We start from the raw sequence: 18,746 nt of genomic DNA on the forward strand, positions 1-18,746 counted from the left end.
CTAAGAACATCGAAAATTTGACCAGGTTTTATCATGGCTGCCACTTAGATACTTTCAGGTAATTTAGGAACCTTTCTAAGCAAGAAAAACTGTCCAACCTCAAGGCTTTAAGTCGGAACTCGGAGCTCAAGTGGTGTTCTAGTGCAATTTCCACGTCACGCCATGCCATCGAACGCCAGCATGCTATCTTAAAGCATACAATCTAAAAGCATTCACTGGGGTTGCTACCAAGACAACTCCTCAGGAGCACTAAACTGAATTTAACTCTACAGTGTAAGATGATAGGCAACACAAAGATCTTGCAGTGGTATTGCATGGTTTGCATTCCCAAAAAGGCTTCATTTTTTCAAACACCCATTACAAAAGTAGAGGTGTTTTTATGATATTATAACATATCAGTATAGTTTGCGATACCAGTATTTGAAAGAGTAAAACATTCTTCTTCTCTGGTTCACAGTGTGTGATGATATTCTGGAATAGAATGTTCTTTTGTTAAACCAATATATTTCAGGATGCTCAGACAGTTATGGCCCACCAACTAGAACTACTTTGAAAAGACAACAAAGGCCATAAAGCACTCAAAGCACTAAAAGCACTAAACCACTAATCATGCTCCTGGGCCAGTTAGCAGAAATCCATAAACTGCATCAAATTCAGTAGATCGGTGTATGTAGTTTCAAAACACTACAATACTGATCCCCACATATGTGTTGTAATCTTCAAAGCCCCTACCAGTAGTCTAGACAGAGTGGAAAAAAGGCAGCATGAATTACAGGAACAGGATTATCAACATCTGACCAAGCAAAAATCATGTGGATTTAATGTACCTTGGCGTCCCCAATCGCAGACTAACACAGCCCATTGCATGCAGTTCTCTCATCAACACAGTTGTGGAGGTTATGCTCTCTGACCCTCTCTGACCCCTTCTCTCCTACACACACACACACACACACACATTCCCTCCAATTACACCCCCCCCACACACACACACACCTACACACACACACACACACACACACACACACATAGACATTCCCTCCAATTACACCCCCCCCCACACACACCCACACACACACACAGTCTTTCAGGCATGACTGAGCCTCATCTTCGGCCTCATTTCATTCAGCAGAGCAGCCCATTAAGTGTGACCTGCGGCCTGTTAGGTTAAGAGTGGAGTCTCCTGACGCAAGTTCACACAGACTGCATGGCAGTGCCGCGCCAGTGCCCTGGATGTGGCACCCTGTCCGGTAGAGTGCCTCTCCAGGCACTCACGCTCACTGCGTAATGTCCTGTACCTGGTGCACCGCGGCAGTGGAGCCAAGGGCATCGGTGGGCCAAGATGTGCTTTTGCAGCTGAAGGAGGGTGGAGGAGGGGGATAGAGAAGGGTCGGGTGGTGCTGTCAGCATACGGCACATGGATGAAAAGTGGGATCTGACGTCTATTGTCAATGTTCTGTGAGTGGAAATGGGCCTGTGTGTATGTGTATGTGTGTGTGTGTGTGTGTGTGTGTGTGTGTGTGTGTACTGTCACTCCCTTTCTGTGTAACTTCAATGCTCCTATTCTCTTCCTTACAGTAAGTGCTACCACTGTGATTGCACAAAATCACTACCTAGCCACTCACAAGGAAACATCCGGAACACCACATGCTGAACTCCAGGGGTGGTTATCATTTCCTTTATTTGTCAATCCTCCCTTCCTTCCTTCCTTCCTGCCTTTCGTTCTGTCCTAGCACCTCCCCTCTGATAAATACGTCACGGAAACGAGGAAGGAATGCAGCGTGAAGAGAGGAGTCAAGGACAGACACACATGAGAAATGAGATGAGCTTGCTTACTCACGCATCACTATTTAGAGACGTCAATAACTGATGATTCAGCAGCATCACCTCTTACTAGACTTTACAGACCTGTTATTCGTTATAGCATAACATTTAAAAAAAAAAAATCAAAATCAATCAAAATATACACTATACTGTAGCATGTGTCATTGTTATCAGAGAGGCAACACAGAACCATTAGGGTTGTTGCAAAAATGTGTACTTCCACTGACCCAGGTCTACATATCACTTTATAATTTGTTCTTTTATAATTAATTTCGTTCATAAACCGCTACACCGTATTTTAAATTGAAGGTTGACAGATGTGAATGGGAATTTTTATACCACACACATTGCAAAATCATACAGGCTCCGATCTGGAGTCTTGTAACCACAGACATAAGATCAATCTCTAAAAAGACTTCCACGTAGGATGCTCTTGTGTTTCCTAACTTCTCTATCCTCTGTCCTCCCTCCTTGTTCCTCGTCTGCTCTGGCATTAACTAGAGAAACGACACATTCATGACGTCACACTTTGAATGATTTCCGGGGCATGAGCTGGAGGAGCGGGGAATGAGGACAAAGGGAGGCATGCAAATAACGGTATGGGATGCAGTTTAGGGAAGAAGGGGGTTGTGGTGGTTGTGGGGATTTGTACTGGAGTACTATCACTATTATTATTTATAAGTTTATTTTTTTGCCTTTTTTCAGATAGAATAGCGGTAAATGACAAGAAATGAGTGGGAGAGAGAGATGGGGGTGTAATTCAGAAATGGCCGCGGTTCGGACTCAAACCCAGGTCCCCAAGTGCACCTGGACCCGTATGTGGTTGGGATGCTATCACACAGCTCCTCATTGGAGTGCTATTATTAAGATGCAGAAGGCACAATGCCTTTACCATCAAAGCTCTTTCACTGCATGACAAAATAGTGTTCAAGATCCATGAATCGAATTAGGGTCGTTTAGTCTTTCAAAAATAACAGGAGGCATATGATTGGTTTTGGGGAGTTGCTAGGCAGCTGTGCACATTAGTGCTGGTTGAGCTGCCAGGTTGAACAGAAGCAGACTGCGCTTGTCTGTACAGTGCGCCCTGTGCCTCTGCTTCCCCACATTCCTGGTACTCTGTCTCTCCCTAGTGGTCAAACACTGGAAAATAGGTTAATTGGATGGAATGTTTACAAAGTGTATTTTTTGAGTTCACCAGTTTGTGCTGATAGAAACTAAACAATACAGCCATTTGGTTCAATAAACACTTGACTTGAAATGACTTCTCTAGTAAATTATGACAGGAATCATCAGGTGCTGAATGTATACATAAAATGTAGTTGATTGTTCCTTATTGCTGGTAGTTCTGGTATTCTGCTCCACATCACACATATAGAACCCACACCCAGACTAACACACACACACACACTTGCTATGAACACAGATAATCAGGAAGTCTTTCATGTGGTCCGGCACTGACAGGCTATAATCATCATACCTCAGTGTTCTCTGAGGATACAGTCTGGAAACTCGTCATTTACAAAAGATTGCCTTTCTAACAGGCCAATCAACAAGCTCAGGGGAGTGGTTTGGGTGATGACAAATACAAAGTGAAGTCATTTGAAAGCCCAGTTTGAAGTGACACTGCAACTGAAAAGGACACAATAGGATGTGGATTGAGTTCAAGCAGGAACAATTTACCAAAAGCTTTGCTATGCCTGATGTTGTGAGGATACATCTAAATTTAGATCTATTGAATTTTGATAGACAAATATCAACAGCATTGTTAATCAAACCAAACCTCTCAAATGTGTTCATACAGGTGTTTGATGATTTAATGAATGATATTTATTAAGCGTGATATTGAAGGAAAATACGGAAATACTAAAAGAGATGGGAAGAGGTGGAAATAACAAATGAAAGTGCATAGCACATGAGCACAAATATGATCAGGTATACATCCCAGCAGGTTTGATGAATTTCAGATTCAGACATTATTCCCTGAGTGCACATACAAATATAATAATATAATAATAATAATAATATATTTTACTGCCTTAACCTCCACAAATTGAACATAGACTCTATCTGCAGCTTTGCAAGTTGCCAGTTAGTGGGTCTATAACTACCTCGATTTTCCTGTCAACTGAAGGGTTAAAATAAAGCCAGTCATAAAAGCGCAAAACACACAGACAGCCAACGCTTTCAATTGACAGCCCTCAGCTCCATACATTAAGCCCCAGTATCTGTGAGCTGTGCAGCGGGGGCTTCTTCCCCTCCTCCCGCCCACACACCGCCGCTTGTGGACACTGCACATTGATCGGAGGATCAGCTGAGGTGAAATTTATGATTATTGAGCATGGTCTACAGAAGAACACAGGTATCCTCTCAGGATGACTCTAATGGCCAGGGCTCAGTCCTGACCTCCCACGCAGTCAGCGCTCACTGGAGCTAGAGACAGACGGTTAGAGGGGCAGGGGTCACAGACAAAGCAAGGGCAGAAAACGCGATTCCTTGTTTCCCAATACTTTTCCTTTTCACAAGCTTTGTGCCGCAGGACGTTCATATAGCTTTAGTGTGTTGTTCAGCTGGGGATTGTTACATTGCCCTGGTGAAGATATATATGGGCACAGTCTCTTTTCACTCTAGCACGCATCCTCAAAATAACAGCATGATCATGGTCTTTAATATGCTGATCTAAAGCACATTGTATCATATCATGACACTGAAAAGCACCACCAGGAGTACTGCACTACACCAGAATGAGATAATGAGTCTATTCGTATGACAAAGGATGACATAATTTTTATCAATTGTGCTAAAAAATGTAACAAACACATGTTGGGCAGAGCAAAGGAAATATGTAGCATGCAGATGCCTCACACAGTGTATGAGCGCACGCCTCACAAGCTGAGACTGAGCCAAAGGAGAAGCAGAACAGAATGGAACAGAGCTCGACACCTGCCGACAGGAGCCCAAATAGGAATAAACAACAGGTTGCCAATGGACACCGGTGCAAAGCGCAGGGAGTTCATTACACTGTGTTATTTGTCTGCTCCATAAACATAATAAGACACAAATAAGCACCGTGTTCTGTTGAGAGTTGATTGGTGGTGGTGGTGGTAGCGACGTTGCCGTGCAGAAATCTGACCCTTACGGACCTCTCATTTGCCACTCGTACAGTTGTGTACCGTAGTTATTGACCCACACCTGTGCTTCACTGGACCGTGCAAACAACTCTTTCACTTTCCTTTTTTTCCTCTTGCTCTCTTTATCGTTACCTCTCTTTCTCACTCCCTGTTGGACGTGTATAACGCTATCACAGGAATGCCACATATTTATCCTGTACCATTTCCAGGATTTCAGGGCAAGTCCTTTAGCAAGCACTCTACTGCTGTGTTTCCTTATACAGAAGGATACTTACAGATAAGCAGGAATCCAACAAGAAGAGGACCTTTGAAGGCTCCCAGTCTTACCTAACCTCTTGAACACACACACACACACACACACACACACACACACACACACACACACACACACACACACACACACACACACACAGACGCTAGGATTAGCTTCCAGTTTTGCCTACCTACAGTATAACTGCAAAGAATTCCCTCATGGGCTGGGTGTTGCAGTCCCCTGTCTAAATTCATGACATGCAATGCAGTTACACACAGAAACCCTCAAAATCTAACCTCAGCTCACATCCATCATGACTTAAGATCCAGGTTTTTAAAGAAAAGTTGCTACACCACATATGACACTACCAAAATGGACACACAACACAATCACAACAATCTCTTATTTCTAAATGCCTCTAACAACTTTATAGGAGGCTACAAAAAGTCTCACACACAGAGGCAAAGTAGATGGCTTCACGACCCCAGAACACTCCAAAAGACTACAGTGGACTTTACCATCTCTTCCGAGGTTTGATGTCGATGGGCTTGTTGATAGCAAACGGAGAGCCATTGCTACAGGCATGCCGGTAGCGTGCGATTCTCTCCAAAGAGAAGAGGTCAGAGTTCACAGGTAGGCTCATTTTACACTGATAGGAAGCAGCTATGCAAACGGCCACGTCAAAACGTCAAACATCCACAGCAAACACCACCAAGCTGACTGTCTTCCAGCTTCTAGAGAACAGACAAAAGACTGAGCTAGGACTTGCTCACAGTGACTGGTGAGCAGAAAAGTAAGCATCAATGAATTAACAGGGAGGGTGGAGGAAAGAGAGAGAGAGAGAGAGAGGGAAAGAGAGAGAGAGGGGGAAAGAGAGAGAATGAGATGAGTAGAGAGAAAGAGAGAGGTAGAGAGAGTGAGAGGGGGAAAAAAGCAAGAGAGAAAACAGGAGAGAGGGAGGCAGAGAAAGAGACAGAGAGAGAGAGAGAAACAGGGAGAAAGCAGGCTCAGCTGGACGTTATATAGATCACTTTAGGCACACAGCCCTGAGAGGTGGGATAATTGGAGCTGCGGTCCTGTGCAGGACGGTGAGGGGAGAGAGGGCGGGAGGTGGTGCGCTTACACCGGTCTCTGTGAATTACGGTTGATTTTACCTCAATCACGTAGCTGCTCAAGAAGGCTTTTATGTCCTCATTAGCAGAACCTAATGACACAAGCGAGCATGACGCACTTGAGGAATAAAACTAATAAACAAGAAAAGCTAGGCAGCCATTTTCAGTCTCTACTCACCCACTTTGTCTTTCTGCGCTTGTGCGCCGTGCTACACTGGCAGCAGTACACACACACAATAATGATGTATGACCAAGCTGATAAAAACCTGTTTGGAACACCTCGACGTGAAAGACTGAACAATATGGCCCTTGTGGCGAGCATGAGAGGGAGCCACGTGAGTTTGAAATAACATCTGATGACTGTAACACCTGACAAATGGGGCGGCGTGAAGGCAAACAGAAACCCATAGCCCGACACCTAAGGATCAGCTGCGGAAACAGATGTGGGTAACACAGAGACGGGGATAACAGAACCCAGCTCCTAGCTTTTCTCATTATGCAGGCCAGGACGAAGGAGTGAAGGCAGCCAGTTACTGTAGTTCCACCGTGAAAGAGAGAGAGAGAGAGAGAGAGAGAGAGAGAGAGAGAGAGAGAGAGAGAGAGAGAGATTTCCTTGGACAAATAAAACCTTTTTTTTTAGGTTGAGCTTCTTTTCATTCCATTTTTATTGAGTTGGTGTAGTGTTACTCTTTTTTTTGTGGGATGGGGGTTTTGTGGTGGGAGGGCTGAGGAGGGCATTGATAGAGTCCACCTGTTTTACTTGGATACGATTCTGCTTCAGTCGCTTTAATTTGTGCCCACAAGGAGACAGTAGAGAAACATGGACATGACACGCAGAAAATACTGCACTAGGTGGGCGCACATGCTTTAGTGTGCTGTGTGTGTGTGTCTGTGTGTGTGTGTGTGTGTGTGTTTGCTTGATCTGGTTAACAGTGAGGTTAAAAGGCAATTTCCCAACTAATTGCTTTAATTTACCACTGGCTGCTCTCTTCATGGAGGATTTGCATAAGAGCGTCTCCATTTCACGCACATGGTTTGCTAAACATCACAGTTCAAAAAGCTTAATACACAAAATAATGCTGTGATTTACATGACGCTGTAATATACTGCATAACACTGAGAGAGAGAGAAAGGGAGAGAGAACAGAAAGAGAGGGAGAGGGAGACAGAGAGAGAGAGACAGACTGCTGAAAAGGGCTTCAGAGCGCATCTCATTGTTCCCTCAGAAGTGTCTCCTCACTGTTGCCATGCAGACTGGCAGGGTCAGGCTTAAATCCAATTATTATCAGAGGTTTATGTCCTATAGAAGTGGACCAGGTGCAGCAGGAATCACAAAAAAGAGGAAGCCGGGACTGCAGTGCATGCGTGTGGTCCTCACAATGGGACTGTATTTCATTGCATTTTCAAACCCTGGCGTTTCTCCCACCGCTTGCCTTGAGCACGAGGGATTGCACAGGGTAACCAGAGCCTAGACAAACAAGCTATTAATTGTGGTCAGTATTAATCATCTGATAAGCTTATCATCTTGGCTCTGTTACACACATCAGCCTCTGCTTGTCTAAACTGCAGTCGCAAACAGCTATGACAATGGGGATGAGGTGACCACGGTTGAGCTCACCTGGGTGTTTATGCACAGCAGAACCTTCTAACGCCACTAGGGAGTGCTACTCAGCTCTGCTAGTGTGCGAGACTGTACCAGTGGCTGTCAATCTCTCTGTCTCTGCTGGATCATGGTGCAGATCTGGGCGGCCATGTGACTACTATGCCAGGCTGGGTGGAGCCGTAAACCCTTTAAGAGGATAAGGAGTCTAAACTTACTACATCACTCTGTTTGTTCCACAACGGCGATGCAGGAGACATATTTATCGACGTGCGTAAAACACTAAAACATCCATCATTTTGTCTAAATGTTGCTGCAGCCACATCCGATACCTGAGCGTATCTCTATACACAGCATGTCAGAATTATCTGTGTAAACTCTTGAAAACAAAAAAGAATAATCAGTAGGCACCTGGTGGTACAGCAGGCAGACCTTAAGGCTATACTTTCCGATCAGAGCAATTTAGCATCAGGCATCTCTCCCTTAGCAAATCAAATGTTGGGGAAGCGTACCTCCTCGCCCTGGTGGGCTTTGTCTTCTCCTTCTTTACAAAGTGGATGGACGCGTTCCTCCTCCTCATGTTCACCCTCTCTCCCTCTCTTTCCTGAGGCCGTTGTGGTGATTCGTGGCAATGCGTTGTGCCGTGTGTTTGTTCGGCGGCCCCAAGGGAGCAGGGCTGAATGCCGCCTCTCCCTCATTGGCCCTTTAGCTGAGGGACATTTGTTGGGGAGGCTGATGTGCTTATGACGCGCTCTTCGCCACGTCTGAGGCGGAGGCTAAGTCTGTGGCGGGCTTAGTGACGCCCTGGAGTAGCCTGAGTGAGTCAGACACACCCCACCCTCCACCCCAAGCACCTGGGTGTCACATCGGGATGCCCCCCCAGCCAGTGAGAGTACTCCTCAGATGACCCTCAGAGAGGGTCTCAGACTGGTCTGATCCTGTTTAAAATACACCGTCACCTTTTCTTGAACTGGGCATTCCTATAGGGCCTCTTTACATACAAGACCTCTTGAAATGCAATTGTATTATTAATAATTATTCCTTATAGAGTCTCTGAGCATATAATACACATTTTCTCCTCTGCGTCTTAAAGGGTTGTGTGATGATTGCTCTACATTCAGTAATTTGTGAGCTGTTTGCAGCCAAATACAGAACAAGCCTTTATTTGGATAGGAGGCTGCCACTACAGCTCCTCCATCAGATTACCCTACTCTATAATACACAAAGTATTGTTCAGAGGATGAACAGCTGGTCACAGAATCCACCATGCAATAAAATATGAACTATGTCACAACCCTGTGTTCTAGTGTTTTGCGGAACCTCTTGAGCAGACTTCCAAAGAGAATTCCTTTTCCAGAACAGTCGATGCCAGAAGAAAAGATGAAAATGCTGGAAAACCGCTAGATCTTAATGCAGAGGGCATTTGGGATGCATTTACTTTTAATACCCATCATTTGCATACATGAGCAGGAAAATGGGCCTCTGCGTTCTGAAATACACTCCGGAGGTTCAAAGCGCTGCGGTTTGCTGACTTGCATTTGTAATCAGCACAACCTACTTGAGTACTAAATAACAAAAGTTGCTTTTACAGACTACTAATGCCCACTTTGAAAAATCCAAAACACTGTCATTATAATGAAGTCAGAGGAATCAAACCGCTCCGCTGGCAATCACTGATTAAAAACCTGCGACCCAGAGTGCTCAGAATATAACAATCAGGAGGTTACATTCACACAGAGGCTTCACTTTGCCTTTAACAAATTGCAAAACATGCACTACACATTTAGTGACAAGAATGTATTACGCAACCTTGAATGACAGGACCAGGCGCAGGCCGTAGGGTCCATCTGTCTGGGTAGCATCAGATAATACTGCATTGTTTTGGGCATCTCTGCGTCTCATTAAAGTGGCAGATACTCATTTTCAATACGTTGAGACTCCCTTATGCTGCCGGAAAATATTTGTGCCTTTACATTGGTCAATACAAGACAAGCTGAAGTGTTTGATTGGGCTAGAGTAATATGTTGCCAGGGTAAACACTGCATTTTGTCATATGCTTCGCTCTGACTATGTTGGTTTCCATGACTGGAACGTTTCCATGTTAGCAAATGGTTTCCATGGAGGCTGCGAGTAAAGGTCTTTCTCTCTCTCTCTCTCTCTCTCTCTCTATCTCTCTCTCTCTCTCTCTCTCTCTCTCTATCTCTTGTAGGATTCAAAATAATCACCACCATCATATTATTATACTGAAAACATTCCTAATTCCTCTACATAAACAACTGGATAACATGGCATCCACTGCATTGGGAGTGAAAATAGCCACTTACTGTTCCTTCTGAGCTTTCATAGCAAAATTGAGAGACAGGCTACAAAAGGACAGGCACTGCTCTCCTCTGAGCAACCCAACACACTTCACCTTACCCAACAATGCAGTTTCATCATCAGTTCAAACCGTCAAAGACCCAATGGTGGAACTTACCTAGAAAAAAGGGAGAAAAAATAACATTAGCCATGAACATCACACTTCACCACAACCTTTATTCCTGTCATGTCACAGCATAATGTCATACACGCAGCGCATACAACACAGCAAAATACCAGGAGATTTGAAACGCTCTTGGCAAGCCTGAAAGCCTTGTGGGTCCCACTGGAATGGGGTTTTGTGGCATAATTAGGTTGACTGTCTGATTTAATGTGTTTATTTGCCATCTCTCCAGTGACCCCAATCGTGGAGAGCGACCCCTTTGTTCTGACAGGAAGGCTTCAATGGCAAGACAGAGGCGCCGCATTGTTTGGGAATAACAGTGACGCAAGGACGAGGAAGTCGTGACTCAGTCAGGGCCAAAGAGAGAGAAAGAGAGAAAGAAAAAGAAAAAACAATACACAACAACCCTTCAACATGAGTGTGTGTTTACTAAAGGTATTCACTCGGCCTCATACTGTAGCTAGAGCTGGCATTCAGTGGTGTATTTTATGTGGAAAGAGCTCACATGAAAGAGGCTTGGATATACAGTACACTGCATGGGATTCATATTTCGGGATAACCACTTTTCCATTATTGTTTTAGGGTTTAAGATGAGTAACAAAATGTATGTCATCCTTAGAAACCCTACTTCTCTCTTCTTTAAAGAGGCGTTAGACAAAAAAAACTACAGTACCAATCACTCAAACCCTTTTTCACACCAGATTTGTCCTCACTGAGCACTACATGAGGGACACCAGGATGGCTGAGTGCTTGACTTTTTCAAACCTCTCAAGAGGTAGACATCTTGAATATTACATCCACTCTTTTCCTTTGGGGGTTTCTCCTGGCAGAGGTTGATCTCCAGCCCTGTTAAATTACTTTCTGTAACAGTCATTGGATTTGGAGCTTGCAGTAATGAATAGTTTACACCAGCTGTATCCCGGATGACCCATGGGGAAGACAGGGGCTGGGTTTGGTGTCTGCTGAGTTGCCCACTCACTCTATAGAAAAATATATTGAGTTCACTGATAGTAAGCACTATCAGACGTCAAAACAACAAGGAGACTTTGGACACTACAGTGCAGGTAACCTAGCAATGGCAATGGCAATGAAACAGCTTACTTTTGGCAAATAAATAGGCCTAAATTCCTGTTACAAGGAAACAATTGTGATATTTAGCACAAAAGCTGTAAATATTTTCCATGTTTTACAAAAGTTTAATGTGTCTTTCATTTCATCACTCATTCAGATTGTAGAGTGGAGTGAGCATGTAGGTATGTCCTTGTACAGTCTGTGTAGGTATGAATGTTTTTTTACATGGTGCATGACAAAATCAAAAGGTGAAAAGGAGAGAGAGTATGTATGGGGAAGACAGCGCATTCAGTCAACATCCTGTGGTGAACCTTAAGCAGAAGGCATTTTAGTAGCTCCATTCCCGAGAGACAGTTCAGTGAGAACACCTTTCCTCTATGCAGAAGTCCATAAAGGATAGACGTACGTGCTCGTTCAACTACAAAAAAGTACACAACCAGCCAAAGCGTAGGAGGATATCAAGGAGGACAAGCCGTCGAGGAGTCACTCACTTCCCTGTATCTGACATGACAGGATTAAAATCCTTTAATCCATTTTCACATCACTGACGTACCTCGAGTCGTTACAACATGCGCTAGTGTTCCTGCTGCTTTGATTTGTGCCGCACTGTTGATGTGCCATATGTATTTTTTTGAACCGCCATTTATTCTTTAGCTCCTTACTAAAGCAGAACGAAAGCTGTGAAGAGGAAATGCAGGGGAATGTTCCTGCCTAACATATCAAACGAGCCACAACTAATGTGCGGTCTGAAGTCTGGGTGAGACATGCTGACAGATCCATTGCATAACAGCACTTCTGGACCGGCTCACTGAGGCCGGTGGCGATCTGTCATCTTGGAACAGAGGCTTGGAACGATGTACTGTACAGCCACCCGCATCAAATAAATTCTCATATTAATTAGATTAACGGGCTGAGCCAAGCCAAATCCCATCAGATATAGAAAGATGGACAGATAGATAGATAGAGAGATGGAGATGGAAAGAGAAAGAGAGAGAGAGCAACACTGTGTCGAGTCAAAGTCATTTGCAGCACTGTAGGGGGTGTGAGACCCCCTGAATCTCCCCCCTCCCCCTTTTTGCTGCCCGATGGTAATGAAGAGCTTGTGCGTCAGCAGCAGGTGAGGTGTCTAGTCTACATCCAAAGATGGATGTAGTGTGTGTGTGTGTGTGTGTGTGTGTGTGTGTGTGTGTGTGTGTGTATATGTGTGTGTTTCCGTGTGTGTATGGTGAGGGAAGAGGGTGTCTCTTTAGACTGTAGCGGGCAGATGCTGCTGTGGCCAGAATCACAGAGTAATCTCCAGCTTCACACATCACCGCCTGGCAGGGAAGCGTGTGCGTGTGTCTGTGTGCGTGTGTCTGTGTGCCTGTGTGCGAATGCATGGGTATGTGTGTTTCTCCATTTCTGCCCTTGTGTGTTTTTGGGGGGTGGGGTTGGTGCTGTCTGCTCCCAGTGTTCTGAAGCATTCTAAAACTTAATTCCAACACCCCCCCACCCCCCCCCCCACGCACACACACACACACATTTCTCCCTCCTCCTTTCCCCAAGCTTGACTTGCTCAGTGAAGTCATTTGGAGTGGAGCAAATGAATTAGAGTTTGGCCTGATTAGCTCTTGATGAGATACTTCTCTCTCTTTTGGGAGCCCAGACCCAGCTTCTGTTGCTTTGTAACGTCAAAGGCAAGGACTATGGCGGTTGGATGCTTGCATATGATATCCAAGATTGAATGGCATTATCTTCAGGTGTTTGCTATAAATGGCACACTTGGCATGATGCATGGGTCACAGGAATACTGGTTCTAAAAATACCCTTCTGATCCTCCTACTGCTCCTCACAGAGAGATAGACTAAGGCATGGATCCCACAGCACTGTGTGAACATCTAGCCTACATGTTTCATGTTTCAGTGTAGAAGTTATTCAGGGGCTGAATACAGCGTGAAAACACATCATATTTATATTCTGTTATATTCTGTTTCTGGCCTTACGTTATCTCAAAATGTGTGATGTACTTAATCATTCATTACACACCAAAACCTGTTACTAGAAGTGCTGAATGTTTGTTTTTGGGCCCCTAGTCATGTACTTACTGTTTAATTAATAAGAACAGTGCATTTCTTATGTAGTCAGCAGGCCTACTTAGGCTGGGGTATGGTTGGGGTTAGTATAAGATGACAATATGCACTTACACAAGAAGTGCATTATGCTAAAATCCTCAGTAATTAATAACACCATGAAACTTCACCTGGGGACACTTCATAGAAACTGGGGCTATTGTTAATCAGTTCAGCAGATCACCATTTACTCGCACAAAGCTCTTTACCTAGTGCTTTTATAACCTCCTCCGTGAGTGTGCTGGGTCACACACGAGTGTGCCTCAACAAGGCAGAGGTGTGATTTCATCTTGGTTGCTCTGAGCCCCTATCCTCCCCTCCCTGACCTCATATCTCTCCTAGAATCTTTTGTGTCTGCAGACTTTTGGTAACTTATAAAAGCTTGGAGCGGAGCGAATCACCATGGATACTCCTGCTTTCCCACTTGTGCGAGGCCGAGGCTTACTCAGTGGGCTGAAGAGTGTTTGTTAATTCCATTAGTAGGGCTGCATCCAAACACTATTATAAAAGCATCCCCCGCTGAGCTAGAGTCCTTCACAAGTACTCCACCGGTATGGGTCATTCATTCATGCATCTAAAAGGGCCTGAATAAATAGGCCACAAATCAACTTTATTATGTAAGGCTTCTATGGCTGTGGCCCCTTTTAAGGTGAGTGCTCAGACTGAAAAAGCATTTTTCTTTTTTAAAGTATTGTATTTCGCTGTCTGTATAGAGTATAGGTGGTGCTGAAATGCCACAGATGGGGGGCTCCAACACTGCTCAGGGAAGAGTGCTTTTAAAAGAGTCCACATGGATGATAGAAGATCCTGAATCACTCAACCTTCAATGCACACAAACATGGACACAAACATGGACACACACACACACACACACACACACACACACACACACACACACACACACACACACACACACACACACACACACACACCAAATTCAACAGGGGCTGGCCGTCAAGCGGCTATTGCAGAATCTGTCAGCTCCAGATTCTCTGGGGTAATCTGCTCTGGGGGCCTCAGAGAGAAAACCCAGCAGAGGGCCTCCTCTACTCCCCATACACAGGTGTCCCCCAAACACCAATGACACTGAGCTCTGATTATGAGGCCCAATTAATACTGCTTCTCCCATCACTTTTTCTCCTCCTCCTGCTCCCTCATCCCTCCTCCCTGGCTTCCATTGCTGCCGCTCCCTCGTCAGTGGAGGGGCCCCGGTGGCAGACGCCGGTGAAGTAAAGCACCTGTCAGGGGGCTCCTATCTGCGCCCGGTGAGGGGGAGTCTGAGTGAGTGGGGGAGCGCGATAAGTGACAGGCATTACAATGAAATCAGCATCCTAGAAGCACTGTGGAGGCTATTATCTGCAGCTATGTTTGAAGGGGAAAAGCCTCACTCACTAGGGGAAAGAGGGGTAAAAATAGCACATTAATGTGTAGTCTAACAAGTGTGACAGAGCATCTGCCTTGGAGAGTAACACTAGAGTGAGAGCTTGATGCAGAAAGCAATGCTCATTAGTTTCGATGGAGGTATTTTACCCAAGGTTATTTATTTTAAAAACGAGGGAGGTTGCTGACTATGCATGCAGGAATAGCAAGACTTAGCAAGAAAGGCCCTATGAAATGCACTTGGACTTAGGATACTAGGATACGGCACGTGATCTCTGGCATATCGTTTCACTATTCAGAGTCCTAACACTGAACACCGATTGATATGTAACATTACTGCTCTCTGCTTTAAAAAAAATGTATCCGTCAGCATGGTCCTGACGGTGAAAAATTGATACATATTTAGCAGAGAGGAGAGTGCTCTTATTTCCATTCCAAGAGGGTCACAGCTTTGAGGTGAAATTTATGTCCATATCCTCAACTCAATTTCTCAGTCCTTTGCCATTAAATTCTGGATTTGGGTCAGTGCTCCCAGTTTTTAGTTGGCAGGTTTGAGACCTGCTCCAAAGGTATTCCCTTTTAAACCTTTTTTGTTAGTTTGACACATTCCTTGTTGCACCCAATCACCACATGCAGCACATTTTATTCAGCTGCTTGATTACACCAACCCACCAGAAGTACTTCAGCTGCTGCAGTATCTAATAATACAAATGAGTTTTAAATGTCCTGCAATAGTGAGGAAAATACTTGACTTTCATAGCTATGCTAGAATTAATAGAACTAATTATGCAATTGCTTTGTGATTTAAGAAGCAACTGCATGACTAATAGACCTAAATTATAATTTAGATCTTAAGTTAGACACACTCACACACTCGGACCACTGTAATATTCCCACAGCAGTCATTTTAAATGAGGAAATGCCGATATGAGGGAAAGCAACTATCTTCCAAATGTTCTTTGGGATCGTCACATAACCATAATAGACAGAATTAATGTTTTGATAACTCCAACTTACCCAATTTGTATTGCATGAGGACAGCCAGAAAAAAGCTACAAAATGTTATGTTGTTTTATAGCCATATTTGCATTTCCAGTGGAGGTTACTTGAGAACATTTATTCCAAAAGCCCATTCCCCGCAAAAATCTTAAGAATTCCAAAGGACATCTGATTCTTCATAATTATTTGCTCTAAAAACAAAGCAGAAGTTGTCCTAGGGTCTACCTTTGGCTGGAGGCTGAGTGTGGGATCTGTAATTGCCAAGCCCTCTGTTCTGAGTGGCTTAATGCATTGTGCCTTGCCTCAGAGATTTATATTGGCCTAGCACCCTCATCCATGAATCAACTCAGGCATTTACATTTTAATGAACGGCCGAAAATATTAGTTATTAATCTATAAATTCCCTGATGGGCAAGGCAAACCTCGCAGACAGCAGCAAGATAATTGGGACACACAGTCATACACATATTATATGTACACACACACACACACACACACACACACACACACACACACACACACACACACACACAGGCAGACATCCTGTCAGGTCCTGTCAGATTAACGTATTAGTCCTCAACTCACCATATCCAGGAATGCCTCCTTAAGGGGAAACTACCCAAATCCATCATCTTCTCCTCACGCCCCATGTGGTTAAGGCAGGGCTTCATTGAGTAAAGGATTGCTAGCCAATTCTCACACAGTACGACCTCATTTAAATCCTTTCCCTTCACCAAAAAGGAGAGTCCAGAAAAGTCTTAACATCACACTGCAGATCAAACACAGCATACTGTTGCTGGGGGCGAGGTGCCCATTCAGTGCGGCGGCACCCCACACACGCCATTGCCAGAGGGCCCTATTTCCATTCAGCGAGTCTGCAATCCAAGCCCCCCTCATAAAAAAGTCATGACAAACCAGCTGGAGGACTGCTAGGAGACAAGCTACTGCTACTGAATCGGCAGTCAACACACGCGAGAGGACTGTCTGCTATGACCAAACACGTATGGAGCACGGCCACTGTCACAGAGAAGATTCCCTTGTCAGATCCAGGGGAGCGTTCCCTCACGCCGTGACGCACGCATCCAGCCAGGAGTTGGATCAGCCTCAGCTATCCGGCCGGCTCCAGTGTCACTGCTGCAGCTTTTTCCTTTTTTTTTAACCTTTTTCCGAAGAATTCTTCCGGCAAAGATTTGTAAGCCGCTCTTGCACATCCTCATGACGAAAGACGTCGGCGTGCCTCCTGCATTTTCTCGTGCTCTTCCTGTGGGCAGTCCTCCTCTTTCCCTTGACCCGAGGAGAAGCAGGGGCAGTGGCGCTCACGCGAGCCCCAGCCAGGCATGCTTTTTTCTCGGGATCCCGTCAGACCTTGGCTGGCCAGCCGTGGTGGAGGCGGTGGTGGTGGGGAGAGAAGGAGGGAGGAGGGGGAGGACGCAGAAGTGGAGCGGGACTCTCCTCGCTGACTCGACTTTCCTGAGCAGTCATTTGGACATCCTGACCCTGTAAAGCGTATCCCCGGCCTGTTGTCCCAGTATGAAGCCGCGTTAACACCAATTGATCCTCTTAGAGTGGACCACTCGCCTTAGCTCATCAGCCACAAAAGCTTCTGACATGGGAACGAACAGACAGACCGAAGGGAGGGAGGGAGGGAGGGAGCGAAAGAGGCGGGGTGGGGGTGGGGGGAGGATTGGGGAACGGAGGGAAACGCAGCTGATCTGGAGGAGAAAGAGAATGAGGTTTTGTTTTCTGCCCGTTTTTTTCCAATTGGTTCCAAAGGAAGGATTTGTCTTCGGTGCTCTCCTGCTCACGGATCTCTGTCCTCTCTGGCTCGGTGTGTCAGCACTGTGGCTGCTGCCTCTCTCACCGCAGGGAGCGAAAGCCCAGCCAGCTGAGTTTAGGGCATGACCCATCTCACACACACACGCACACACACACACATACACACACACAGGCACGCAGGCATGCGCATGAGTGGAAACACACACACACAACCACACACACACACACACACACAAAGACACACACAGGCATGCACGAGTGGAAACACACACAAACACACACACATACTTACTCCCCTCAATTTCTCTTTGAACTGTTGTCCTTGTAAACACTTTCTAACACTGGAGATGAATAGTTATTTACAAGCTGCACAGTAGGTACTGTACTGATTACTGATTATTTACAAGCTCAATTCCATATCAGTCCAGAAGAATACAATCTCACATTTCTTCATCAGTTCTGAGAAAATGAGAGAATTCTCTTTGCAAACATGTATTTGTATGAGGACTACAGAGAAATCGCAGTGCTTACAATTTGGAAATGTCTGCATTATGTAAATTGGCCAAAAGTAAACACTGAAGCAATGTGTCCCTTTGATGATAAACCGATTGACTCTTGTCTTAAGTCTCTTCCCAGGACAACAAACACTGTGATGTAAAATAACTACCCGCATAAAGGCCCGCTATAAGCCGATATTTCACACAGCCTTTGCAACAGACTCTTTAGAACTCAACAATGCGATAGTGACATTGCGATAGTATCCACGCAGGCAGGGAAAAGCATTACAACAATTCAACATCCTTCACACAATCAGCATCGGAGTAGGGGATGTTTTCATTCGCGATGAAACGAGAGGAGAGGTGCGGATAATGTGCTGGGGTGCGTAAGCCGGGGTGGCTATCGCCTGGCAGCCTGCCACAGGCAGCAGAGGTCTAAAAAACAGGATCCGCTCCTGACGCTCACACACACATATCCTGCTTTAAACAGACGTCAATGCTCCCTCCTCCTGCCAAAGCC

General features: G+C 45.1%; 1 protein-coding gene across 4 annotated transcripts in view; it reads right to left on the minus strand.

The window, feature by feature from the left end:
* pde4d (phosphodiesterase 4D, cAMP-specific) overlaps window positions 1-18,746 on the minus strand; it is a gene marked incomplete at its 5' end in the record, with an annotated part of 110,488 nt that overhangs the window by 29,027 nt on the left and 62,715 nt on the right. The window contains one exon of one of the 4 annotated variants that reach the window (XM_080852201.1): window positions 16,539-17,843. The exons of 1 other annotated variant lie outside the window; for it this stretch is intronic. In XM_080852201.1, coding sequence (XP_080708327.1) covers window positions 16,539-16,624 — 86 coding nt within the window. Of the gene's footprint in view, window positions 1-8,425; window positions 8,472-10,331; window positions 10,369-16,538; window positions 17,844-18,746 lie in introns of those variants that run through there. 2 more of the 4 variants (XM_080852204.1, XM_080852203.1) reach the window with 2 other exon arrangements.

The sequence above is a fragment of the Sprattus sprattus genome (genome assembly GCF_963457725.1).
Source record: "Sprattus sprattus genome assembly, chromosome: 15".
NCBI lineage: Eukaryota > Metazoa > Chordata > Actinopteri > Clupeiformes > Clupeidae > Sprattus > Sprattus sprattus.